Source organism: Vulpes lagopus, chromosome 1 (genome assembly GCF_018345385.1).
Source record: "Vulpes lagopus strain Blue_001 chromosome 1, ASM1834538v1, whole genome shotgun sequence".
Taxonomy (NCBI): domain Eukaryota; kingdom Metazoa; phylum Chordata; class Mammalia; order Carnivora; family Canidae; genus Vulpes; species Vulpes lagopus.
The window spans coordinates 154894922-154922546 of record NC_054824.1 but is presented as its reverse complement, the minus strand read 5'-3'; the positions used below and the strand labels follow the sequence as shown (position 1 = coordinate 154922546).

General features: G+C 45.4%; 1 protein-coding gene across 1 annotated transcript in view; it reads left to right on the top strand.

The window, feature by feature from the left end:
- GPA33 (glycoprotein A33) overlaps positions 1-21631 on the top strand; it is a 46777-nt gene extending 25146 nt beyond the window's left edge. The window contains exons 4-7 of the mRNA XM_041762389.1: positions 5692-5844; positions 19635-19754; positions 20461-20584; positions 21035-21631. Coding sequence (XP_041618323.1) covers positions 5692-5844; positions 19635-19754; positions 20461-20584; positions 21035-21167 — 530 coding nt within the window. The 3' untranslated portion in view covers positions 21168-21631. The remainder of the gene's footprint in view (positions 1-5691; positions 5845-19634; positions 19755-20460; positions 20585-21034) is intronic.
- Positions 21632-27625: the final 5994 nt, after the last annotated feature.

The window sequence follows — 27625 nt, the reverse complement described above, 5'->3', positions numbered from 1 at the left end:
GATGCCATTTCCCAACAGTAGGGAACCCTAATCTCCATGTTGGATTTTTTTGGTGCCTCCCTGGCTTGACCTGAGATGGGGGAAATCCTTTCTTCCCTTCCCACAAGAGAGGAGAGTAAATGCTCATGGATCCCTATTCCTAAGTATCCTCTACAAAGAAATCTCCCTGATGAACCTCTAGGCTTCTCTTGCTTGGGTGGGAGGAAGGTAACTGATAACCTAAGGATTTGCTCTTGGAAAGGCTGCTGGGATGTTCCTCATGCTTCTCCTTAATATTGAGGATACTTACCACCCTGGAGGTTGTAGTAAATTCTGAGCCACAGGAGAAGTCCCAATCTGTATCTTGCTAATGTTTTCTATCATGCATTTGAGGTCTCTTATCATGTACCATCACTGCTGGGAATATAAAAATGAACTTAATGTTCTTTTCTTATGACGTTAGGTCTTATTTTTTACATTTAGATCTTTATTTTACTTGAAATTTATTTTTGTAAATAGGATACTAGGAGTCTAACTTTGTTTTCTTTCAAATGGATAGCCAATTACGTCAGCATCATTTATTGTACCAAAGAAACAATTATTATCCCACTGGAATGCCAGCTTTGTCACATATTAAGTTCTTACATAGACATGGCTGATTTTTCATTCCTTTTTTGTTCATTTTCCTTTTGATTATTCCTATGCTGTTACATGGTTTTGATTACAGCATGCTTATAGTGTTGATGTATATATATATAATTTTTGTGGGTTTTTTTTTTAGTTGGAGCTATCAGTGCTTGAATAGTTGGCTTTTAATATCTGATGCTGTGTAATATCTTCTCTTACTAAACTTCTCAAAAAAATGTTGTCAATTTTTTACACATTTTTCTTCCACGTTAATTTTTTAAACCACTTTGCTTCATTAAAAATAGAAGTTGATTGGAATTATCGTCAACTTACACATTAATTTGCAAAGGAATGACAAGTTAAAAATAGCAAGTCCTCTCATCTAAGAAGATGTATTTCAGATTTAATGACCTTCAATAACATGGGATCTCTAATAGAATTCCAGGCCTCCTGTGGACAGATGCAGAGCCTTTTTTGTCTGTAGGAGGAAGGCATGGGACTCCTTTCACAACCCTGTTCCCATCCTATCTAGTTAAATTTCCCATTTCTATGTGTCCTCTTGCTCTAAAAACAGGGGGGATTTAACTTAAACAGAGAGAAACTACCATCAACTTGCAATGATCTTGGTGTGTGTGAAAGTTGCCACAAATTCATGGTTATAATAACTCCCATTTACTGAGCACCAGGTATGTGCCAGGCCTCTAAGAGCTTTACAGATATGGCCTCTTTTAATCTTTGCAATCCATCTGTGAAAGTGGGAATTAACACTCTTGTTTAATAGAAGAGAACAGTGAGGCTGAGACACCTGTAGGAAGTGTCCAAGCTTCCATCGAAACAGGATGGCCCAAAAGCAAAGCCCTTCACTGCTCCACGGTGTAAACCTACCACTCCCAGCCAGTAATCAATCCAGTTCAGGATGGTTACCAAATTCTTCTATATTTACCTACCTTTCAAAGTAAGGTAACAGCTGTCAGTTGATAGCAGACACAAGCTCGCCAGTGATGTTTTAGCTCGCCTTGGCAGTAACTTGCATCCTGCCCTTCCTGGATCCCTGCCAACAAGAGAAGGCTAGAGGGGCAGAGCTGTGCCAGCCCTGGATGTGCCACTTGCCTGCCCTTGTCCACAGCACACCTGCATCTTGAACACATCACTCAGTGGTAACTGAGGTTCTGTACCTGCTCTTCCAGGGGGAAGGCTTTCACTTAGGGTCTAAGAGATGGAAGCTCCACTGCCCTGTGAGTGCATGGGCAGTTGTTTCTGGGTTTTCACGGGGTGCTCTTGATGGTCTCAGATCTAGGAACATTCACACCTCCTCTCATCTCATGGACGAGGCTGTCACCATCACACATTATCATCTTCAAGCGTCTTTGTAGCTGTGTTTTAGTTGCTCCAGATCTAGTCGGGGTGCCATGCTGTGTTTGTCTCTCTGGGTCCATCAGAGCAAGAGGCCTGCTCTCCGGAGGGCTCCTCGTGTGCAGATCTGTAGCACAGAGAAGGCTGTGGGTTGTTAAAATGGAGCTCTTCTCGCTCCCCTCCTTCTGCCACCTTGGTCCACAGACAAACAAAGAACTGTTTGGTGATGCTGCCCTGCCTCTTAAGAAATACTATTAGAAAGGAGAGAGAGAGAGAGAGAGAGAGAGAGAGAGAAACTAAAAAAGGAAAAACATTCACTTGTGTCACAAGGTTTTCTATTTGTCGGTGCTTCCTTCCAGCTCCTGTCCATGTGCTTCTGTCCATAACTGAATCTGTCGCCTAAGGAGTTGGGACTTTGCCCCTTTCGTGCCTCATCAGGTAGCTCCTTTTGCTCTCTTCGCACTTACCATCCTTTCTAAAGCTCCAGGCCACTCGCCCCTCGGGGGAGTGGGTGCAGCATCCCGGTCCCTAACCGAACAGTCAACCTGTTGCAGTTAAAGCCCTTATAAATAATGTCCTAACAAATTGTTCTGCGTACATAGCTCTTCATTTCTATTTGCCTTAGCTCCTCGGGGAGATACTACAACCCAAAAAAAAAAAAAAAAAAAATTGCACGTTTGTATCTAGTTTCTATTCTGCACTTCTTTCTCCTCTCCCCTTGCCCCGCATGGCCCCTGGCTGAACCCCTCCCTTCTCTGCACCTGGTCCTTTTCTGGCTAATTCGGTCTCCTTTTGGCTTCCCTGAAGCAGCTTCTGATTTCGTCAGGCGACGAGCTGCTTCGGGAAAGCCAGCAAGACCCGCTTACCCGTGACTGCCCGGTTCCTCCCGCCCCTCCAGGGCCAGCTTCATCTTAAGACAGGAGCTCTCCAGCAGGGGGGCGAAGGATACACGTTCGATGGGAGATTAGGGATCTCAGTGTTTTGCTTTAAAAGGAGACAGAGAAAGGAAAGTGAGAGAGATGTCATTTTGTACTCCAAGTTAAGAAATCCGGTAAAAAATCTTTAAAAGAAAGTTTGCTTTGCAAATGGCTTTGCTACTGGGCTATTTTTAGGTAGAAGGGCTTTAATTATACGGGGCCGCCCAACGGGCGGGCGAGGGCGCAGAGAGCTCCGGGACCCGGCGGAGCGCGCCGACCGGTCCCCGCGGGGAAGCCACCTGGCGCGGCGGCGGGCGCGGCGCGGGCGCGGGGGCGGGGCGGGGGCGGGCAGGCGGGTCCGCGGCCTCTGGCGCCCCCTGGCGGCTGCCGCGGGAGGCGCAGCTTCGGAGCGGCCGGCCCGCCGCGGAGATCTCCGGGGAGCAGCCGCTCTCAGTCGGCGAGGTCGAGGTCAAGGTCGCAAGGGCAGATCAGAGCCCCGCAGGCCTCGCAGCTCCGCAGGAGGGGCTGTCTGCCTGGAGCTGACTCTCGAAGTCCTCTCTGGCTTTCATGGTGGGGGGCCGGGGAGGGAGCCCTTAGAGAGTGTGGGGACAAAGTGAAGGCCGGTGCCTAGGTGGGCTGCGGGGAGGACAGCCAGGGCGCTGAGGTTAGGGCCCCGGGTGTCAGGGTGGGGGTGGGGGGCCCTGACGTGCTCCCTCATAAGGCTGGCCTGCTGGGGGTGCTTGGTCTCTTGTCTCTACTGCTGCCTGCAGAGTGAATTAAGGATTCGCCTTAATAATTTCCCCTAGCTAGCCTCCGGATGTGTCCGGATAGGCTTCTCTAGGGGCTCTTTTTTTTTTTTTTTTTTTTAAGATTCATTTTTATTTATTTATGATAGACATGGAGAGAGAGAGAGAGGCAGAGACACAGGCAGAGGGAGAAGCAGGCTCCAAGCTGGGAGCCCGACGCGGGACTCGATCCTGGGACTCCAGGATTGCGCCCTGGGCCAAAGGCGGGTGCCAAACCGCCGAGCCACCCAGGGATCCCCTCTAGAGGCTCCTTTGCCTTGGTCTGCTCTCTTCCCTTTTTGTCTTGGATCCCAGAAAGCTGGTCCCAGAAAGGCCTGACTACAGTCATGCACACCCCGAGTATGACGCTAGTTGCAGTGTTGTGTCCCAGGGGGTGTTGTGCTTTAGGCCGACTCTCTCATTGTGAAATGAAAGCCCCGCTCCTCCAAAGGCAGAGCTGAGAAATAGGGTGACTGCTTTTGGTGAGTGGAGAGGGATGTTCCTGTACCCCGGAGTGGTCAGGAGGTAAAGCGTGGCCCATCAACCCTGACCTAGTGCCAGACAGGGCAGGTAGCAGGCCTCACCTTCTCCTGTTCCTGCTGGGCCAGAACCCAGTGAAGGCAGCAGTCCCCTCCTGCCCAGGCTGCTTGTCCCTGGGGCCTGGACCAGGATGTAGGAAGGCGGTTCTTGAACTTCCCACCTCTTAGGTTTAGGGGAGTCCAACTGGGGCAGGCTTAGGGGAGTGCCTGTTACTTGCTCCATGCTTGTCCCACACCTGGTGGGCCTTCACTGGAGCAGCAGAAGATGTGGAGCACACCCACCCACAAGCGCCTTGGCCTTTCAGAGCAAAGCTAGAACTGGCAGCTGGGCCAGAGGGGAGGGGTGCATCCTGTGTAGCTTCTCCCAGCTACTCTTCATGCTCAGTGAGCATGCGTCAGTGCAGTCTGGACTGTACAATGGGTGGCACTATTTACTGGAGAAGCAGACTATCCATGGGTCTAAAGAAGGAGTTGGAGGGGAAAGGACTGCCAAGGCATTCAGTGGTAGCCCTCTGTGCTGCGTGTTCTCCCCTTCTCAGCCCCAGGGATACTACCTGAAGTCTCAAGCATAGCTGATGCTTCTTCCTGTCTCAGGGCCTTTGCACATGCTTTGCACACTCTGTGTGGAGTGCCCTCACCTGTCTCTGACCACCACCGCCTCCATTGGCTTTGTTTACTCTCACTCCTCCTTCAGGTCACGGCCCAGGCTGTGACCTTGCTTGTGCCATCCCTGCCCTGGCAGCCTGGCCTCCTGCCTGCCTGTTATTGTCTAATTACTTGTCTTTTGCCCCACTGGACTCCTTGAACACAGGAACTCACTCACTATGTCATCTCAGTGGCCCACAGTTTGAGTTGAAGGGCTTCTGAGACAGGGCTTTCCCCTAACCTGGGGGCAGGCAAAGTTGGCCAAATCCAGCCTAGGCCTGTTCATACATGGCCTACAAGCTAAGAATGGTTTTTACATTTAGAAAGGATTATTTAAAAAGTAGAAGCAGTGACAGAGACCATAGCATGGCCACAAAATCTAAAATATTACCTTTGACCCTTTACAGAAAACCTATTGTCCCCTGCTCTTAGAGATGGGACACTGAGGGACTGCAGGATTGATTTGAAAGGGTCAACACCAGAGGGAGTTGCTATGGCTGCTGGAGAGAGTACTGGATGTGGAGTCAGAAGACCTGGTTCTAGTCCCATGCATGTCTTGCCTAGTCTCCTCTCTGGGCCTCAGTCTCCCCACCTTTATAATGGTGGTGACTCTACTCTTGCACTCAGGACACTTCCTGACGTCCGTGCGTGCTGCCCTCTGATGGTGACAGGCCACAGAGGAGATATTTGGGGTGGGTTGACCTTATGGCACTTTCTCTCCCCAGGAGGCTATGAATTTCTCTGCCCTATAACGAGCAAAGTAGTGCGTGTGTGAGTGAGGTGGAAGGTGGCTGTCCCCAGGCCCATCCTGGGTCATGCCTTCACTTTGGTCCTCCCACTCTGCAGTGCCGCCCTCCACGCCGGACTGCGGCATCGAGGGAGAGACTGTGATCGGGAACAATATCCAGCTGACCTGCCAGTCGAAGGAGGGCTCTCCGGCTCCTCAGTACAGCTGGAAGAGCTATGACATCCTGAACAAGGAGCGGCCAGCTGCACCAGGTAACAGGGTCAGCGGGAAGATGGGCCCCCGCCCCAAAATGCAGGTGACTGGTTAGGGTTGTCCGGGGAGATCCCAGCCTGGCCAATCCGGCCTCCGTGCAGGGCTGCTGGGCTGCTGGGCTGCAGGGCTGCTCTTTCCCTCCACCCTGCAGTCAGCCTGTGATATCTTGCAGTTTCTCTAAGTTTTCTCATGATAATACCCATCTCACAGGTTGTTGTGGGAAATAAAAGTGAATCATGTAAAGCACTCAGTGGAAGCACATAATAAATGTTCATTTGTTAACTTTGTTCCCTGCAACTCAATTCTCTCAAATGAGCATGTATGGATCACACTCCGTGCAAAAGCACTGGGAGGGATTTAATTTTGACTATGATCATGTCCTAGTCTAGCACTATGGCTGTACTCACAGGCAGGCATTCCCATCCTCATTCCCTATCCGGGCTTCACTGAACCTCACCTTCCCAAACATGCCCCCCAATTTCTTCTTTTTTTTTTTTTTTAAGATTTTATTTATTTATTCATGAGAGACACAGACAAAGAGAGGCAGAGACACAGGCAGAGGGAGAAGCAGGCTCCAAGCAGGGAGCCTGATGTGAGACTCGACCCCAGGTCTCCAGGATCATGTCCTCGGGGCCGAAGGCAGGTGCTAAACCGCTGAGCCACCCAGGGATCCCATGCCCCCCATTTCGGGCCACACCCAACTGCATGATCAGGTCTGCTGGAAGGATCCCATGTTCTCAGGAGACATGAGGTTCAGCTGTGGTTGCCTGGACACCTGCTTTGTACTAGGCAGCTTGGTATTTGACCTTTGATCAGGAAACAAACTGAAAAAAAAAAAAAAACCCAACAACCAAAGAACCCCTATATAAATATTTTACTGTCATATTACCTTGGCACCAACTGCTGTGGGAATACCTCGCTGGCATTTTTGGGCTCCAGGGCCCCCTGGCACACCCAGTGCTCCTGGAGATGAAAAAAAAAAAAGTCTGAAAGATGCCAGTTGGTTTAACTTCTGGGATATCTTTCTGCTCAGTGTGGGCAGTGAAAAATGAAGCAGTGGTTGGAGACATGTGAGAAATGGGATGGGGCAGGAGAAGAGCCCTCCGGAGTCCCACCTGGTGAATGAACATTTTGAGGCTTTGGTCAAACAAGGATGAACTTTTTCATTCTGTCCTTCACTCATTTGGGGAACAAAGTAAGAACTTTTAAAAAGTAATAATAAAAATAGAACCCACTCAATCTAATGTAAATTAGAAAGTATAATGTGGATTTCAACAAGCTTCCAGTTTTGTTTCCAAATTTCTGACTGGCAAATTTTTATCGAGTGTGTCTGGGATTTCTGTTGAAACCACCTGGCAGCCCTCCTCTGGGTCTATGGCCTGCCTCTCTGACCCATGTGTGACCCAGTGACTCCAGCAATGGACAGCAAGGTCTGCCATGGACAATGTTGGCCTGAACTTCCTTGCAGCAAAGTGTGTATAGGGAGACCCAGAGCTGAAGGTTACATGATGAATGCTATAATAGTTTTATATCCAATGGTGTTGGAAACCAGAGGATGCACAAGGAGATAAAAGAAGGTTTCTGCAAAGAGGGGGCACTTGGGGTGGCAATATAGCATGGTGGCCAAGAGCATGGTGTGAGCTTGAATCCTGGCTCTGCCACTTGTTAGCTATGGGACCATGGTCACATGGTGATTGACTTGGCCTCTTTGTGCTTTAGTTTTTACATCTGTAAAATGGGCATAAAACTAGTACTTACTTCATAGAGTTCCTGTGAAGATTAAATAAAAGTACATGTAAAGCATGGAGACCGTGCCTGGTAAGAACTCCTTAATGCTGTGTGTTATGTGAGCTAGATCCTTCAGGATGAGTGGGCGAGGTGTGGGAAATATCCCGGGAGCAGTGAGTTTCCATGCAGCCAAGGGTAGGGAGCATGCACTGCAGGAAGGAGGGATCACAGAGAGCCTGTGCATTGGGCTGGGGAGGCCAGCCTTTGCCCTGGAGGTCACCTTCTGAGGAGCATCATCACAGATACTACGCTACTCATAGCTCTCCTGCCTCCAGCTGGAAAGACTTCCAGGTGCTAGAAGCCAAAACTTCGTCTTTCTATGATTCAAAAGAGGAGAAACCCAAGGACTTGAAAGAAGGTCAAAAGGAGACTCGCATCTGGAAAAAGCTTCATCCTGTTTCAAGTTAAGGTTTGCTCACAATCAGAATCCAGATCTGGGAGTGCCAGCCAAGCTTGCACCCGGTGTTGGCGTACAGGTGGGGTCATTCAGAGCCTTTGGTCTCCACCCGCCTCACGAGCACCAGAGTCTATCCTGTCTTCTTCAGTTGGACCAAACCCAGTTCTAATTCTTAAAACATGTTAGTCCACAGTGGACAACTTGGAGAGTAGGGTTCCTCCACACTCCTACATCTGAAGACAGCAGAGATTGCTTCCTTTCACTTAGTAATCAGTGGAAGCAAGCCAGCACTGAAAAGAACAGGGAATCTGGAATCAGTAAATAAGAATTTCAGTCCTGGTGTGTCCGCTTTGTAGCTGTAAGTCACTCACAGCCTCTTTGACCCTTAGTATCATCATCTGAAAACCTGGGATGATCATTATACAACCTTCCCTGAATGCTGTGAAGAGGATAAGAGGAGATCCCATGTATGATAGTTTTGAACATCCTTTGTCGGCCAGCTGAGCTTCATGTACTGGAAGGGTAGGAATTTGGGTCTCAAAGAAGGAAGGAGGGGTAATTCTGGGGCTAGAGCACTTTAGAAGAGGAGATTCTCGAAGGGTTGAAAGAGTGGGCAGGGGCCTGCAGCCAGGGAGGGTCCTGAGGATCCTGGGTGAGAGGTGGCAACCTGAGCTTATTGACAAGCCATAGGATCAGGATTGTGGGGTGGAAAATGGCCAGGGAAATGAAAGTTAAATCTTGCCAATTTAACAACAGTGCCTCTGGGAGACCAGGGTTTCTCTGTGGGGAAATCTCACCCCAGCTGTCGCCCTGGAAGTGCTGGGAAGGGCTGACTGTCCTGTGCGTTCCTCTTCTGGACCACAAGGTGTCGCCACCACAGCAAAAACATTAGCTTTAGCCAGATTTCAAAAACTGTATTAGGTCCCTTCTAAGAGGACAAGCAGCTTGGGAGCCCCAGCTCAGAATCAGAGCAGATCTTGTGGCACTAGATATACACTGGTTAATTCCAGAGCAGCTTCTTTTTTTAAAAGATTTTATTTATTTATTCATGAGAGACACAGAGACATAGGCAGAGGGAGAAGCAGGCTCCGCACTGGGAGCCTGATGCAGGACTTGATTCCAGGACCCCAGGATCACAACATAAGCCAAAGGCAGACACCAACCTCTGAGCCACCCAGGTGCCCCTCCAGAGCAGCTTCTAATGACGGTCATTTCCTTTGTGCAACAAGCCCCAGAGCCCAAAGCTGGGCACTGATAACCAGCACGGTCCTGGAGGCAGTCTGAAGTCCTGTCTGATGTGTCTGCTCTGTGTCTTACACATAGACTGAATCTCACACTCTAAAGCAGGGGGAATCTGATAAGGGTTATAGACCTTGTAAGTATTCCCAGGCTCATAGAACATTTCCCAAAGTGTATTCCTTCAAGATGCCTTTTTTTTTTTTTATAAGATTTTATTTATTTACGAGAGAGAGCGCGCGCAAGCAGGTTGGGGCAGTTTGAAAGAAAGGGAGAGAGAATCCCAAGCAGACCCTGTGCTGAGCATGGAGCCCAGGGCAGGAAGGGCTCGATCTCACAACCTTGAGATCATGATCTGAGCCAAAAATCAAGAGTCAGACACTCAACTGACGGAGCAGCCCAGGAGCCCCAAGATGCCTCTAAAAATAAAAGAATCCAATTAGTTTACAAAATAAGACCATTAGGGAGGAGGCGTTGTGATGGCAGAGGAGTAGGGGACCCTCAGTTGGTCTCGTTCCTCGAATACAACTAGACAGTTACTGAATCATTCTGAACAACCAAGAAATCAATCAGAGGTTCTGAGAAAACGAATACCGCAAGTGGGCAAGCTGAAAAGTGAGCACCTTTTGGGAGGTGGGAGGTGCAGAGGCCGGACCCCAGTGTGACAGGGCTGAATGTTGGTGGCGTAGAGGGTGCCTGCTGGAGGAGCCCCCCCTCCCCCAGCCGCTGCGGCAGCGAGCGCAGACCTTGCCGCAGGTGGCAGAGCAGGGCAGAAATCCGGGTGTGACACTGTGATCTGAGGGTCCCCTGGGTCACAGGAACAACAGATTGCGCCTAAGTGGTGCACTGTCCCCAGGCATAGGGACGTGGGACCCGCCTGAGAACAGCAAGTCTAGGTGCTGGCCTTCTGCCTAGATGGCCATAAACTGCGTGGTTGTGTGACGCTTTCCGGGGCCAGGTCCAGCAAAAGGCAGAAGCCTGGTAAGACCCTCCCCAGGAGGAATAGTGCAGGTCTGTGCTGCTGGAGTCCCTAAAATCTGGAGTTCTGAAACTCAGTCATGCACCTGAGACAAAAAAAGCTTGGACGCAAGCAGGGTGAACGCAGAGTTCTGATGGAAATCAGGGCGACAAGAGTGATTGATTCTGCAAAGAGTGGGGAGCTAGAGAGGGGGCAGGGGCTGCCACTTTCATCCGGCCCAACAGTGTTGAAAGCCTTAGGGGAGCAAAAACAGTGCCACCTAGTGGAGTCCAGAGCCACTTACACCAAGCCCTACCTCCCTGCGCCCTGGAGGCCCATTTTCACTAGGGCAAGTTCACCTGAGAATCAGCCCAACCGCCCCTCCTCCAGAAGACCACACAAACCCTGGTTCTCACCGAGTTTACTGATCATAGAGAGCTGCAAACCTTCAGCTCTGGGGGAAAATAGTATCTAGCATCTTTTGTACTTTTATTCTTTAGTTTATTTTTTTTTATTTTAAAATTTTTATATATACTTTATATATTTTTTATTTTTTGTTTCCTTTTATTTTATTCATATATTTTTTCTTTCTTATTTTGGTATCTGGTTTCTTTTAAAAGCAGGCCAAAACACACCCAGGACCTAGGTTTTTGTTGTTACTGTTTTGTTGCTTTTCTTTTTCCTTTCTTCTTTTCATTTCTGGACAAAATGACAAGATGGAGAAAATTCACCCCAAAAGAAAGAACAGGAGGTAGTACTCACAGCCAGGGAGTTCATCAATATGGATAGAAGTAAGATGTCTGTACTAGAATTTAAAATGATGATTATAAAGATAGTAGTTGGGCTTGAAAAAAAGCACAGATGACACTAGAGAATTCCTTACAATAGAGAAAAAGAAGTGAAATCTAGTCAGGCTGAAATTTAAAATGCTATGACTGAAATGTAGTCCCAAGTGGAGGCTATAAAACCAAGGATGAATGAATCAGAAGAGTGAATCAATGATATAGAAGATAAGATTATGGAAAATAAGGAAGCTGAAAAGAAGAAGGAAATAAAACTATTAGATCACAAAAGAAGACTTAGGGAACTCAGTGATTCCATACAATGAAATGAAATCCATAGTATAGGAGTATCAGAAGAAGAACAGCGGGGCAGGGGATGGGGGGAGTGGGGAGAAAAAGGGCAGAAGGTTTATTTGAATAAATTATAGCTTAGAACTTCTTTAATCTGGGGAAGGAAACAGGCATCCAAGTCCAAGATGTACAGAGAACTCTCAAAATCAACAAAAATAGATCAACAGCACAACATGCTATAGTGAAACTTGCAAATTAAAGATAAAGAGAAAAACCTGAAGGCACCTCGGAACAAGAGGTCCTTAACTTATAAGGACAGACACATGAGGCTGATACAGACCTGTCCACAGAGACCTGGCAGGCCAGGAAGGACTGGCATGATATATTATTCAATATGCTAAATGAGAAAAATGTGCAGCCAAGAATCCTTTATTCAGCAAGGCTGTCATTCAGGATAAAAGGAGAGATAAAGAGTTTCTATGACAAACAAAAACTAAAGGAATTTGCGAATACTAAACCAGCCCTGCAAGAAATATATTTTTTAAAGATTTTATTCATTCATTCACGAGAGAAAGAGAGAGGCAGAGACACAGGCAGAGGGAGAAGCAGGCTCCATGTAGGGATCTTGACATGGGACTTGATCCTGGGTCTCCATGATCGGGCCCTGGGCTGAAGGTGGCAACAGTAAACCGCTGAGCCACCTGGGCTGCCCCCGTGCAAGAAATATTAAAGGGGATCCTTTGAGCAGAAAGAGAGACCAAAAGTAACAAAGATCAGAAAGGAACAATCTACAGGAACAGCAACTTTACAGGTAATACAATGGTATTAAATTCATATCTTTGAATAATTACTCAATGTAAATGGAACAAATGCTCTAATCAAAACATTTAGGGTACCAGAATGGATAAAAAAAACAAGACTCATTGATATGCTGCTTACAAGAGACTCATTTTAGAAAGTGAAGGGGTGGAGAACCATCTATCATGTTAATGGACATCAAAAGAAAGCTAGAGTAGCCCGCTTTAAAGTCAGACAAACTAGATTTTAAACCAAAGATTGTACTAAGAGATGAAGAAGGACGACGCCTTCTCATTATAAAAGGATCTATCCAACAAGAAGATTTAACAACTGTTAATATTTATGCCCCTAACTTGGTAGCAGTCAAATATATAAATCAGCAAATAACAAAATTAAAGAAACTCATTAATAATAATACAATAATAGTAGGGTACTTTGACACCCCACTCACAGCAATGGACAGATCATCTAAGCAGAAGATCAACAAAGAAACAAGGGCTGTGAATGACACACTGAACCAGATGGACCTCACAGATACATTCGCAGCATTTCACCCTAAATCGGCAGAATGCACATTCTTCTCAAGTGCACATGAAACGTTCTCCAGAATAGATCATATACTGGGTTGCAAGTCAGGACTCAACTGGTACAAAAAGACAGATCATACCATGCATATTTTCAGATCACAATTATGTGAAACTTGAAGTCGACCACAAGAAAAAATTTGGAAGGACCACAAATACATGGAGGTTAAAGAACATCCTGCTGAAGAATGAATGGGTCGACAGGGAAAATAAAGAACAAATTTAAAATACATGGAATCACATGAAAATGAAAACGCCAATAGTTCAAAACCTTTGGGATACAGGAAAAGTGGTCCTAAGAGGGAAGTATATAGCAGTACAGGTCTCTGTCAAGAAACAATAAAAGGCTCAAATACACAATCTAACCTTACACCTAAGGGAGCTGGGGGGGGGGGCACCAAATAAAGCCTAAGTTCAGCAGGAGAAAAGAAATAATAAAGATTAGAGCAGAAATCAAGGAGATAGAAATTTTTAAAAAGGATTAGAACAAATCAACAAAACTAGGAGCTGGTTCATTGAAGGAATTAACAAGATTGATAAACTCCTAGCCAGACTTACCAAAAAGAAAACAGAATGGACCCAAATAAATAAAATCATAAATGAAAGAGGAGAGATCATAACTAGCACTGAAGAAATACAAGAGGATATTATGAACAATTATATGCCAACAAATTAGGCAATGTGGAAGAAATGGATACATTCTTAGAAACATACTACCAAAACTGAAACAAGAAGACATAGAAAACCTGAACTGAGCCATAACCAGCAAAGAAATTGAAGATGTTATCAAAATCTCTCAACAAGGATGCCTGGGTGGCTCAGTGGTTTAGTGCCTGCCTTCCGCCCAGGGCGTGATCCTGGAGTCCTGGGATCGAGTCCCACATCGGGCTCCCTGCGTGGAGCCTGCTTCTTCCTCTGCCTGTGTCTCTGCCTCTCTCTCTCTCTCTCTCTCTGTCTCCCATGAATAATAATAATAATAAATCTCTCAAGAAACAAGAGTCTAGGGCCAGATGGCTTCCCAAGCAAATTCTACCAAACATTTAAAGAAGAATTAATACCTATTCTTCTGAAGCCATTTCAAAAAATAGAAATGGGAGGAAAATTTCCAAACTGATCCTATGAGGCCATTACCTTTATCTCCAAACCAAAGAACTCACCAAAAAGGAGAATTACAGACCAATATCCCTGATGAACATGGGTGCAAAATTCTCACCGATACTAGCCAATAGGATCCAAACTCTCTTTAGTGTAGGGATAGAGGAAACATACCTCAACATCATAAAGCCATATGTGAAAAACCCACAGCAAGTATCATCCTTCATGGAAAAAACTGACTTTTCCCCCTAAGGTCACAAACATGCCAGGATGTTCGCTCTCGCTACTTTTGTTCAACATAGTACTTACAAGAAGTCCTAGCCTCAGCAATCAGACAACAAAAGAAATAAAAAGCATCCAAATTGGCAAAGGAGAAATCAAGCTTTCAGTCTTTGTAGATGACATGACATTCTATGTAGAAAATCTGAAAGACTCCACCAGAAAATTGCTAGAACTGATACAGGAATTCATCAACATCAAATTGTTTGCATTTCTATACAGTAACAATGAAGTAGCAGAAAGAGAAATCAGGGTATCGATCATGTTTACAATTGCATGAAAAACCATAAGATACCTAGAAATAACTTAACCAAAGAGGTAAAAGATCTGTACTCTGAATACTATAGAACACTTATGAAAGAAATTGAGGAAGACACAAAGAAATGGAAAAACATTCCATATTCATGACTGGAAGAATAAATATTGATGAAATGTCTATGCTACCCAAAGCAATCTACACGTTCAATGCAATTGCTATCAAAATACCACCAGCATTTTTCACAGAGCTGGAACAAACAATCCTAAAATTTGTATGGAACCAGAAAAGACCCCAAATAGCCAAAGGAATGTTGAAAAAGAAAACCAGGGCAGAGACATCACAATTCTGGACTTCAAGCTGTATCACAAAGCTAATCATCAGGACAGTATAGTTATGGGCACAAAAGCAGACAGACACATATATCAGTGGAACAGAAGAGAAAACTCAGAAATGAACCTTCAACTCTATGGTCAACTAATCTTGAGCAAAGCAAGAAAGAATATCCAATGAAAAAAAAGACAGTCTCTTCAACAGTCACTCATCACCAGGGAAATACAAATCAAAACCACAATGAGATACCACCTCACACCAGTCAGAATGGCTGAAATGAACAAGTCAGGAAATGACAGATGTTGGCGAGGATATGGAGAAAGGAGAACCCTCATACACTGTTGGTGGCAATGCAAAGTGGTATAGCCACTCTGGAAAACAGTATGGAAGTTCCTCAAAAAAGTTGAAAATAGAGCTACCTACAACCCAGGAATTGCACTACTGGGTATTTACCTTCAAAGATACAAATGTAGTGATCCAAAGGGGCACCTGCACCCCATTGTTTATAGCAGCAATGTCCACAATAGCCAAATTATGGAAAGAGCCCAGATGTCTACCAACAGATGAATGGATAAAGAAGATATATCTAGAAATATCGATATATATACACACATATGTGCACACAGTGTACACTACTTAGCCATCAAAAAATGAAATCTTGCCTTTTGGAGCGATGTGAATGGAACTAGAAGATATTATGTTAAGTGAAATAAGTCAATCATAGAAAAACAATTATCATATGATCTCACTCATCTGTGGAATTTAAGAAACAAAACAGAGGATCATAAGGGAAGAGAGGTAAAAATAAATCAAAGTGAAATCAGAGAGGGAGACAAACCATAAGAGACTCTTAACTATAGGAAACAAACAGTGTTGCTGGAGGGGAGGCGGGTGGGGGACGGGGTAATTGGGTGATGGATATTAAGGAGGGCACTTCATGTAATGAGCTACTGGATGGTATATGCAACTGATGAATCACTCAATCCTACCCCTGAAACTAAAAATATACTATACGTTAACTAACTTTAAAAAAAAAATTGAAAGAAAAGAAAGACCATTAATACTATAATCCTCATTTAGGGACACCCAGTCCACACTAGCAAATTAGAAGCTCTAAGAGTTCTCTTGTTAAAAAACATATTTAACCCTCTTTTAATGATTTTGAAGTTTGCTTTGGCCTTGGATCACTTTTTTTTAGCACAGAATATTAATGTCACATGTAAGCAATATTGCAGAAAACAATGACATATGAAATTCTAGGATGGAAGAAGTAGCACTTTATATAGAATGAGCACCCAGAAAATACAGCTGTGGGTTTCAAGGGAAGAATCTGAAGAAAGTACATAGCAAAAGATTGGAAGAAAATAACCCAAATCACCAGCTGTTATTTCTAGCTGGTGAAATTACGGATGATTTTATTTTATTCTCTGTTCTTTATACCAGTTTTCCCTGAACCTTCTGATGAGATTAAACTCCTTTGCTATAAACGCAAATAGCATTTCCATTTTGAACTCTAATCACCCTGTGACCACCCTGGTTTCATGTCTATTAGCCCTCATGCCAGGACAAACACTGTCTTCATCCATCTTGTTTAGTGCTAATTCGATCAAGCATCTAAAGGTTTTCTGGTCTGAACTGAATTGAAATAATAGTTTCATGTCATGTACAAATTCTTATAATGAATGTACATCATTTTTATAATACCTTTATTTTTATTTTTATTTTTATTTTTTTTATTTTTTTAATACCTTTTTTTTTTTAAAGAAAATTGTCAACTGCTCTTGAGAGCTCTAGACCTAAAACAGGATTTTTGTTACACTGTCATTTCTTAATTTTGTGATGTTCGGCAAGTACCTTAAGTTCTCTAAGCTTTAAATTACCTCTGTGACATTGGAGATTTTGTTCCACTTCCCATACGAGATTGCTGACGAAAATCATAGGACATTTGAGGAAGTATACCAAGTAGCACATCCAGACAAGGAAAATCCACACCAAGATACAATCTTGCAAGAATGTGGAGGTGGGGCTGGGGGAGGCTGTGCACACCAGGGGAACTGGCAAGAGGTAAAGCTGAGGTGATTACAGGACCAGATATGTAACCCTGTGATCGTATTAAGAAGCTTGGACTTGTGTGTGTGTATTTACATTTTAATTTTAATTCCACTTAGTTAACATACAATGTAATATTAGTTTCAGGTGTACAATATAGTGATGCGACACTTCCATGCATCACCCAGTGCACATCACAAGTTTACTCCTTAATCCCAATCACCTATTTCACCCATCCCCCCACCCACCTCCACTCTTACCATCAATTTGTTCACTATAATTAAAAGTCTGTTTCTTTATTTGTCTCTCTTATTTTTTGCATTTTAAAATTTTACTTAAATTCAATTAATTAACATATAATGTATTACTGGTTTAAGAGGGAGAGGTCAGTGATTCATCAGTTATATATAACACCCAGTGCTCATTACATCACATGCCCTCCTTAGTGTTCATCACAGTTACCCCAACCCCCACCCCTTTCCCTTCCAGTGACCTTCAGTTTGTCCCCCATAGTTAAGACTCTCTTATGGTTTGTCTCCCTCTCTGATTTCACCATGTTTTATTTTTTCTTCTCTCCATCTATTATCCTCTGTTTTAGTTCTTAAATTCCAAAGATGAATGAATTGTCTTTCTATGACTGACTTATTTCACTTAGCATAATATTCTCTAGTTCCATCCACATCATTGCAAGAGACAAGATTTCATTTTTTTTAAAGATTTTATTTATTTATTGACACAGAGGGAGAGGGAGAAGCAGGCTCCATGCAGGGAGCCCAATGTGGGACCTGATCCCAGGTCTCCAGGATCACACCCCAGGCTGCAGGCGGCACCAAACCGCTGCGCCACCAGGGCTGCCCTTTTTTTTTTTTTTTTTTAAGATTTTATTTATTTAAAGATTTCATTTTTGATGGCTAAATAGTATTCCATTGTGTGTGTGTGTGTGTGTGTGTGTGTGTGTGTGTGTGTGTGTACATCTTCTTTATCCATTCATCTGGTTTTAAAGATTTTTAAGAATTTATTTATTCATGAGAGACACAGAGAGACAGAGACACAGACAGAGGGAGAAGCAGGCTCCCGTTGGGGAGCCCGATATGGGACTCTATCCTGGGATCTCAGGATCACGCCCTGAGCATTAAGGCAAATGCTCAACCACTGAGCCACCCAGGCATCCTTATCCATTCATCTATAGGTGGAAGTCTGGGCTTTTTCTATAGTTTGGCAATTATGGACATTGCTGCTATAAACATTGGGGTGCAGGTGCCCCTTTGGATCACTGCATTTGTATCTTTGAAGGTAAATATCCGCTAGTGCAATTCCTGGGTTGTAGGTAGCTCTATTTTCAACTTTTTGAGGAACCTCCATACTGTTTTCCAGAGTGGCTCTACCACTTTGCATTGCCACCAACAGTGTATGAGGGTTCTCCTTTCTCCACATCTTCATCAACATCCGTCATTTCCTGACTTGTTAATTTCAGCCATTCTGACTGGTGTGAGGTGGTATCTCATTGTGGTTTTGATTTGTATTTCCCCGGTGACGAGTGATGTTGAGCACTTCTTTTATGTGTCTGTTGGCCATTTATTTGTATGTCTTCTTTGTAGAAATATCTGTTCATGTCTTCTGCCCATTTATTGATTGCATTATTTGTTCTTTGGGTATTGAGTTTGATGATTTGTCTCTGTCTTTTTCCCTTGGCTCATTTGTTTTGTTTCTTAAATTCTACATAGGTGGAAAACAGTATGGAGGTTCCTCAAGAAGTTAAAAATAGAACTACACTACGATCCTAATTGAATTTAAGTTAAAAAAAAAAAACAACTACACTATGATCCAGTCATCACATTACTATTTACCCAAAGAATACAAAAACAAAAATTCAAAGGGATACATGTAGCTCTATGTTTATAGCAGCATTATTCACAATAGTCAAGATATGGAAGCAGCCGAAGTGTCCATCCACTGATGAATGGATAAAGAAGTGGTATGCATATACAAAATATTATTCAGACATAAAAAAAGAATGAAAATCTTGCCATTTGCAACAATATGAAGCTAGAGGGTATAATAGTGAGTGAAATAAGTCAGTTAGAGAAAGCCTGGACTTGTTATTGAAGATTATGAACCACCTCTAAAATGTCTGAGCAGTGCATGACTGAATCTTACTTGCCAGGCCAAACATCTCTTCTGGAGGAAATGCAGCCACTGGATGGCAGCAGAATCTTACAAGGCTAACTGCTGCAAACCTGAGGAACATGTCTCTAAGTCTCCACTCAAAATAGCAGTTAGGACAAAGCATCTTTGAAGACAGGACATATAAATGTGTCTAAGCATAAAGCTTTCCATTTCAAGGTGAAGAGATTCATAGGATCACAGATTTAGCGGGAAGGTTTCTCATGAGGACTATTGGGCCATTCTTGATTTCTCAAAGACTTCTTCCATAAGTCCAAGCTCAAGGATTCAGTTTCTGAAGATCATTAAAGTGGTTATAACCATATATTCTAGTTATAAAGCATTTTGTGTGGTATATAATGTATTTTATTATTCCTGAGCACTTAATATACATCAGGTATTCTGATGTGGGCTTGTATTGATCAATACCTCATTTTATACTCACTATTACTGTGCCTCACATGGACTATTGCTATTTATAAATAAAGAAGCTAAGGTTCCATGAGGCTAAGTTCCTGGGCCAAGGTCACAAAATTAATCAGTGGCAGAACCAGGCTTCAAACCTAGGGAGCCTGACTGAATTCTAAACACTTTAGAATTTTGTATCCTGCCTGCAGTTTGTTCTGGAAGGCCCAGAGGTCGATATTCTCTCCATATTACAGAGGAGGCTCAGACAAGTTCAGTGGCAGTGCTTGTATCTGCCTAGAGATCTGAATTCCTAGGTGTCTCTACTGAACTGTGGTGCTTGGGCTCCTCACCCTGATTGTTCTTCCTTCCCAGTCACAGGCCAGACCTTCTCTCTGAAGAACATCACCACAGACATGTCGGGTTATTACATCTGTACATCCAGCAATGAGGTGGGGATAGAGTCCTGTAACATCACTGTGGCTGTCAGACCTCGTAAGAGTGGTTTGGGGGTGGGAGGGAGGGTGAGGAGTTGGGGGGGTGGGTTGGACAATGGCCAAATGATCAGTAGCTTGGGGTCCAAAGAGGCAGCTGAGAGAGACCCTGTGGAGGTGAATTGGGGAGCCTCCTTAGGGGCACCGGCTGGCAGGGTGGCTGGGGCGACCTCAGCCAAATGCTCCTGTTCCATGCTCCCTTGCCTAGAGGTCAGTCCAGTTCCCTTGGTTCTCAGAAGTAGAGCCTCAGACTGACTGCTGGAGACCTGCTCAGTCCTGCCACCCTTTAGCACCACTCAACGGGCCTGAGAGAAGTACCCAGAGTCAGTTGCCAGAGTCTGGACCTTATCTTTTGGTGTGGGTCACCTCCACCAGCTCAAGGACAAGCTAGAGTAGGAATTGGCATGGCTGACAGCTGAGGGCTTTTAGGGACCTGGGTAGCCCAGAGAGTGTTGAGACACAAATCTATTGGCCTGTGTATCTTTGTGTACACCTTCATCCTGAAGAGTAGTCTCTAGACCTACCTGATTGCCTTCCTACCGGGTCATGCCCTTCACAGAGTGTTACTAGAAGCTGGCAGCACTCCCTGGGCTGGGAGGAAGACTGGGCCTGCCCAGAGGCACCCCCCACCTTGGCTCAGCCTCCCCAGATGCCTGGGCTCCTGTCAGCACTCGGGAGCTGCAGCTGCTCTGCTCTGTCTCTTGCAGCCTCCATGAACGTGGCATTGTATGCGGGCATCGCGGGGGGCCTGGCCGCCGCCATCATCATCCTTGGCATCATTGTCTACTGCTGCTGCTGCCGGGGGAAGGACGAGGCTGAGGACACCAAGCTGTGAGTGTTTGTGGGCAGCTTGTTGGCAAGGAGCTGAGCAGAGTGGGAGGAAGTATCACAGCTCCTCATGGCCTTTTCCACTCATGCCACCACTGGGGACAGCGTCCCTGCAAGTGGCATTGCAGTCCTGGCACTTGATTCCAAGGCCCGCAGTTCTCCAGGCTTTCTGTGGCCTGCCCAGGGGCAGCGTCGTGTGGAGCCACCTCCCCGGGCTCGCCCCTCCTTACCTAGTGAGCCAGCCTGTTCCTCTAACACCCTGAGCTCGTGAGCAGAGCCAGTCTGTGCCACCTACCTGTCTACTCTGAGCCAGCTTGTCAGCCTAGTGTCCCTTCGCATCTGGACGGGTAGGGATGGCAGGTCCAATGTCTCTTCTTCCCATAAGGAGTGCTAGGCCCAGCTCCCCCAGCTGGAGTGAGAGCAACCCTTTCCCTCTGTCCTCCCTGCTCTCAGGAGTCAGGTGGCCTACCAGAAGCCTTCAGAGCAGGTGAGAGAGCCTCCAACAGAGCCGGAAGAGGAGAATGACTACAGGCAAGAAGACGAGAGGAGCACTGGGCGGGAGTCCTATGGCCACGCTGACCGGTGACTGGAGCATGCTGCAGGCTGAGGTGGGGGGGAGATTGGTGTCATTTCTCTGCCTCTGCCTCCCCTCTCCTTGCCCCATTTTTCTAGCCCTCCATTCCAGTCACTGATGGGATGCTTCTTCCCTATGTCATCTGCTGGAGGACTTGGCTAAGGGGATCTTGTGACTGACTGCCAAGTGCCCTCACCCACGAAGTGATCCCTTCCTACTCCCCTGCCTAGCTCACGGCCAGGCCCTCAGCCTGGACCATGCCACAGCCCCAGCTTCCTCTGCAGCTGGGAGGTTCCCAGAGGCATAGGACGGAGCCTGCATACTCCTGGTTGTGAGTGGTCTGAAATCTGCAGAAGCAGCACCCCCTTGGGAGGGCAGGAACTGCTCAGCTGCCCTGTGTGCACAGCACCCTGGGGAGCACCTGGGGAGCATCTGCATACAGTACATATTTGTTGAATAAATGAGCCTGAGAAGGACTCCCTGTTATTTAGCCAACCTGAGTGAAAACTCCTGCTTCAGGAACCACTTTGGCTTCCAGTTCTCTTTGCAGCTCATCTCCCACAGCTTTTCTGCACACTCCAGAAACTCTTCACAAGGGCCACCTCCCACTCCACTGCACATCTCCTCCTTCCTGTCTCTGGCTGGGATGCCCATGCAGTTTCCATCTCCACTTTTCCCAATAGGCCTGTCTCAAATCCCAGTGATTCTTATAACTGGACCCTGATCTCCCCTACACATGGGAACAAGCTTGTCACTCCTCAGGGCCACACAGCCGTGATCTGAGCATTAGCATATGCCTAGGCTAATGTCTGAGCTCCTTGGGCCAGAGCCTGGGCTTCACTGCGCCCTGCCCCAGCCCTTCCAGTGAGCACTTACTCCAGCTGAATCTAGGTACTTTTTTTTTTTTTTTTTTTTAAGATTTAATTATTTACCCATGATAGACAAGAGAGAGAGAGGCAGAGACACAGGCAGAGGGAGGAGCAGGCTCCATCCCGGGACCCCGATGCGGGACTCGATCCCAGGACTCCAGGATCACATCCTGGGCCAAAGGCAGGTGCTAAACCGCCGAGCCACCCAGGGATCCCCTAGGTACCTATTTTGATAAGTTGAGTCTTCTCCTCCCTGGTCTCTCTGATATGTTTGTAGACTAACAACTCCCGCACAAACCTCTTTGCTAGTTTAGTGAATGAAGTACGTGCTGATATAAGTGAACACACAGTTGTACACACACAGGAGCCTCTTTCAGCTGGTCCCACATTCTCACATCATGATGACTCCTCTCAAGAGTAACCGGCATGCCCACCCCTGCTTCCTGACACCCAACCCTGGCCTTGCCAGCCTGGTCCTGCCCGGTGCCGGCTCTGCTCTGCTCGTTGGCAGTCACGCTGCCCTGCCGCAGCTCCCCGCTGGCCTGGCCTGTTTCCCCTCTGTCGGAGCACAGGCAGCGTCCCAGCCTAGGGCTCAGGGTCCTGTGGCTAGTCACGCCCAAAGGTAGTTTCCTATTAAATTAACATCATTGTCTTTTCTGACTGGAAAAACAATTCTATAAATCTATCATCCATTTGAGATTTTTAAAAATATATATTCTTTACATATTTTGTTAAATTCGTTGCTTCATTCAAAATGCTATCAGTAATAATAAAATTGTTAGTGGAAATTCTTATTTCTTTTTTAATGTGGGGTTTGTTCACGCTAAGGCAAAGCTCGTGTCTTGTGGGTTTGTGTCTGCTTATTGCACAGCTCTTCGGCTTCCTAGGAGAGGCGCGGCAAGGTGACAGGCTGAGATCGGAGTACAAGGTCAGAACCTGTGGGTCCCATTGTCGGTGGCACTGCTTCCAGTGGTTGCTAGGAACAGGACAGAACCCAACCTGGTAGTGGAGGGACAGTCCAGGGAAAATGGTGGAGATGCTCTTGCCACTTATACCCCAAGTGGAGCTCCTCCTGAGGGAGGAGGAAGCAATCCTTTTGTTGCAGCTGTCAGAACAGGTGGCTCTCCCTCCTCAAAGCAGCGTGGTCCACAGTTGGTTCTCACCTGTGACATTGTCTTTCCTGCCATATGTTCAAAGTTGTCTCTTCCGTGTCCCTTCCCATGGCACCTTGTGCTCCCTCCTGTCCCAGCACTTGTTACACTGTACTCTCATTACCATGGTCTGTTTCTGCCGAGGCCTATACGATTTGCCAGAGTGGGAACTGAATCTCATTCATGGCATGTGTTGACACTTGATAAATGTCTATTGAATAAATAATGTTTAGAGTCAATGTATCTTGCTTAAGGTCATCTCCTGGTCCTTTAGATACTTTGAGGTGCCTTCCAGTCCTCCTGGTGCAAGTCTCTACAAGCATGTTCTTGATAAAGTTATGAAGGGGAGGTGGCCACGTCCCCTAGTTTTGGCTGGCTTATCTCTCTGGTCTGGAAAGGCTCTGACGGTTCACATGCCTTCATTCCAGGCTTGTGTAAGAAAATAAGGGAAATTAGGACCCATTGCGTTAATTCAATAGCCTTAAATCAGGAACTATTGCATTAATTTAATGACAAATCTTTTGTGAGCACCTATTATGTACCAAGCATTGTTCTGGCTGCAGGATATATAAAGGTCACCAAGACATTATAACTCAGGAGGAGCTAAAGTCTAATGGAGGTAACAGGCACATGATTATGTGAGATGGAGAAGATGCAGGAACACAGTGGAGACCCTGAGAGAGTTCAAGGAAGTTCCAAAGAGAATGTGATGTTTGGGCTGCATCTTGAAGGAAAACAAGTGATTGTTTTCAAGTGGAACAACAAACAAGTGGAAAAGGTATAGTGCTGAAAGGTCCATACTCCAATGTGGGGGTTCTCTTACTTGAGTCTCAAATCACATTATCAGCTGGTAAGGCCACAGTCTCCTGCTGAATTTATTTCAAACCAGAAACAGTGGGAATTAGATGGTTGCAGGTTCTCTTTTTTTTTTTAATTTTTATTTATTTATGATAGTCACAGAGAGACAGAGAGAGAGGCAGAGGCAGAGGGAGAAACAGGCTCCATGCAGTGGGAGCCTGATGTGGGATTCGATCCCAGGTCTCCAGGATTGCGCCCTGGGCCAAAGGCAAGCGCCAAACCACTGCGCCACCCAGGGATCCTCTGGTTGCAGGTTCTCTTACAGTCAAAATTAGCTATTACAGTCTCCTTAAGGTGTCAGGCATTCCCTTCCCAATGCGTGGTTTCCAGGTGACAGTTCAAAGATTTATGGTGCTTGAGAAGAGAGACAAAGGGCATCATTGTTTGAGGGAAGGCTGTGTGCTAGACATTTGTTAGGCATTTGAACCAGTTTTTCATACAATCTTTATGTACAGTTGCAAATATTAAGGCACATGACAAGATGAGTCACGCATATTATCACCTAAGAAGGGACTCTGGCTGCCCAGAAAGGTTCCTTCAAAGTAATATGAACCTTGGTAAATCAGCCACACTTCAGGGACTTGTTAAGTTGCTTTGGTATGCACCCACACAGCACTGGCTTTCAAAGGCAGAGTGACATTAACCAGCCTCACAGAGTCTGATGTACAATACTAATAGTGAACACTCAGCTAGTACTTGCTCTGGGCCAGCCACCATTCCGAGCACCTTCCATATAGCTCTAATAATCCTCACAGCAACTCTGAGAGGTGATATTATTACCATTTTACAGTTGAGGAAGCTAAGGCACAGTAAGTTTTAGCAAGTTTAATAAACACAGAATGTCACTTTGCTATTTGCAGCTGTTAAGCCAACCAGACTTTCTGTATACGTACCCCAAGCATTCTCACCCCATGAAAACCATGCCCTCAGCTGCTTGGTGAACATGGAATCAGAATAAGGGAAGCTAGCTATCTTCAAGGAACCATTCTCTCTATAGCAGTGTGTATCACCAGGCATCATGTCATCTGGGGGGATTGTGAAGGATTCACCAGCCTTGCCCCATCCCTGGAGGTTCTGATTCAGGGCCCCGAGTATCTGAAGGAGCAGTGCCTAGTCCTATTGGAAGTGCCGTCCTATGGGAAGGACCTCCTTGGGGATACTTGCTATTGGCTCTTGAGTTTGCTCACAGAGATTGGCTCTTTTCTTTCTTTTTTATTTAAATTCAATTAGCCAACATATAGCACATCATTAGTTTCAGATGCAGTGGTCAATAATTTATCAGTTGTGTATAACACTCAGGGCTCATCATTGCAGGTGCCCTCCTTAATGCCTATCACCCAATTAACCCATCCTTCCACCTACCTCCCTTCTCTTCTGGATGATTTCCAGAAAGGCCTTTCTACCCTCTCCATTACAGATGAGGAAACTGAGGCTCAGGGAGATAGCATCACCAGAGTTAACAGAGTTAGTAGGTATCAGAATAAGGATTAGACTCCATCTTGTCTGATTCTGAAGACCATGCTCTTTCTACTTGACCACATTTCCTCCTGACCCCGTGCATATGTACAGGATGACTAAATGGGGAATAAGCAGGGATGGAGAAAGAGTTACAGGGTTTTTGTTTGTTTTAAATTTGTATATGGGAATTGTTACCTACTGTAATAGACATTTCAGATATGACAATATATGCGCATTTCCCCAAACCCCAGAATTTTACAAAATCACACACTAAAAGTAAGAAAATTAGGATAAGAGGCAGACCACAGGAAAACAGTGGGACTTTGTAACTGGATCACTTCTAAAACAACAATCCTAGTAAAAATACAGCAGTGTTAAATCTATGTTAACAGCAAGTATCATAGTCATAAACCTTTGACCCTGAGGACCTTTTGGCTTTCATTTCTATAGCAACTGACTTACCAAAATTAAAAAATGATTCCGGTAATTCATTTGGCTATAGAGTTGGGAGGGTCTCCCTTTAAAAATTTTGGCTTCTACCATGTGTATTGATTTTTAGCCATGTGCTTATCTTTGTACTTGAGTTCTCTTGTTAGTGTATGGATATAACCTGCCTTTGCCATGTGTGGGAAAGGGCCAGGATATATTGCAAGATGGGTTTACCATTATCTCATCTTAAAAAAAATCCTTCCTTTTAAAAAATGTGTATTTATTTATTTTAGAGAGAAAGAGAGAGAAGGGAGAGGGGCAGGAAGGAGAGGGAGAGGATCCTCAATCAGACCCCCTACCAAGTGTAGAGGTAAACATGGGGTTGGATCCCAGGTCCCTGAGATCGTGACCTGAACCAAAATCAAGAGCTGGATGTTCAACTGACTGAGCCACATAGGTACTCCCTTCCTTTTTTTTTTTTTTTTTTTTAAATAATGAAAGGTAAATGTCTTTTGTATTAATCAATTTAAGCCAAATTATGTCATGGTAACAATGCAAAATCTCAGTGACTTACAACAACACAGGGTTATTTCTTGTTCATATTAAATGCCATCTCAGGTTAGCTTGGCCCTGTTGCACATCTTCATCATTCGGGATGCAGACTGAAGATCAACCCAGCTCTGGAGACCGGGCTAGTCTCACAGCACAGGAAAAAAAGAAAAAAAGAAAGACTCTGAGAAGACTCATAAAGCTTCTGCTTACCAGGGGCTGTCATCCCTTCTGCTTCTATTATGCAGCACGGAGCAAGTCACATGTCATTGGGACATGGGTCCACCATCCTTTTCAGGGAGAAACAGTGAATACACTGAACAATCGAACATCTGCTACACCTTCACCGTCTCCTCCTCTATACTCATAGCTTCTTCGTACAGTTATAATGTAAAGCAAAGTGAATTTATTCTTCAAATCACTTGAAGCCCCTTTTAGAATGAAAGGAGGGCACTTGTGCAGTATATTTAGCTTTTTTATTAAGGCCATCATGTATTGCTCAGGCTTTGTCTTTCATTGTGGGAAAGCTTTTTCCTCATGCCTGGGAAAGCTATTATCTCCCCAAGGCCCAAAAGAATAAGGTAGGAGAAGGCGGTGAACCCTTCCAGAACCCAGTGGGAGCTAGAGACATGGAAAAGGGATTTCCAAGAGCAGGTGGAGTCATGGAGAGAAGCCAATGCCAGAACAGCAGCACCAGTGCAGGGAGTGGGCAGGGGAGGAAACACCACTCTCCCACCTTGCCCACTTCCCACTGGAAGAACCCAAGCAGAAGCCAGATGGCAAGACGTCAGGCCATGCCTTCATGGGGATCAGCCTCTTGGAGTAAAAGTCGAGGAAGGAAGGGAAAGAGAAGAAGCAGGGGAAGGCGTAAATGAAGAATAACCATCACAACTGCCTTTACCTGTAACCAATTGTGAGTATTCTATTTTTACTAAGTACTAAATCTCTTCATCCCTACTCCTCTGCACCTTCTTCTTCTTTTTTTAAGATTTATTTATTTATTCATGATAATACAGAGAGAAGAGAGAGAAGCAGAGACACAGGCAGAGGGAGAAGCAGGCTTCATGCAGAGAGCCTGAGGTGGGACTTGATCCTGGGTCTCCAGGATCATGCCGTGCGCTGAAGGTGGCACTAAACCACTGAGCCACCCGAGCTG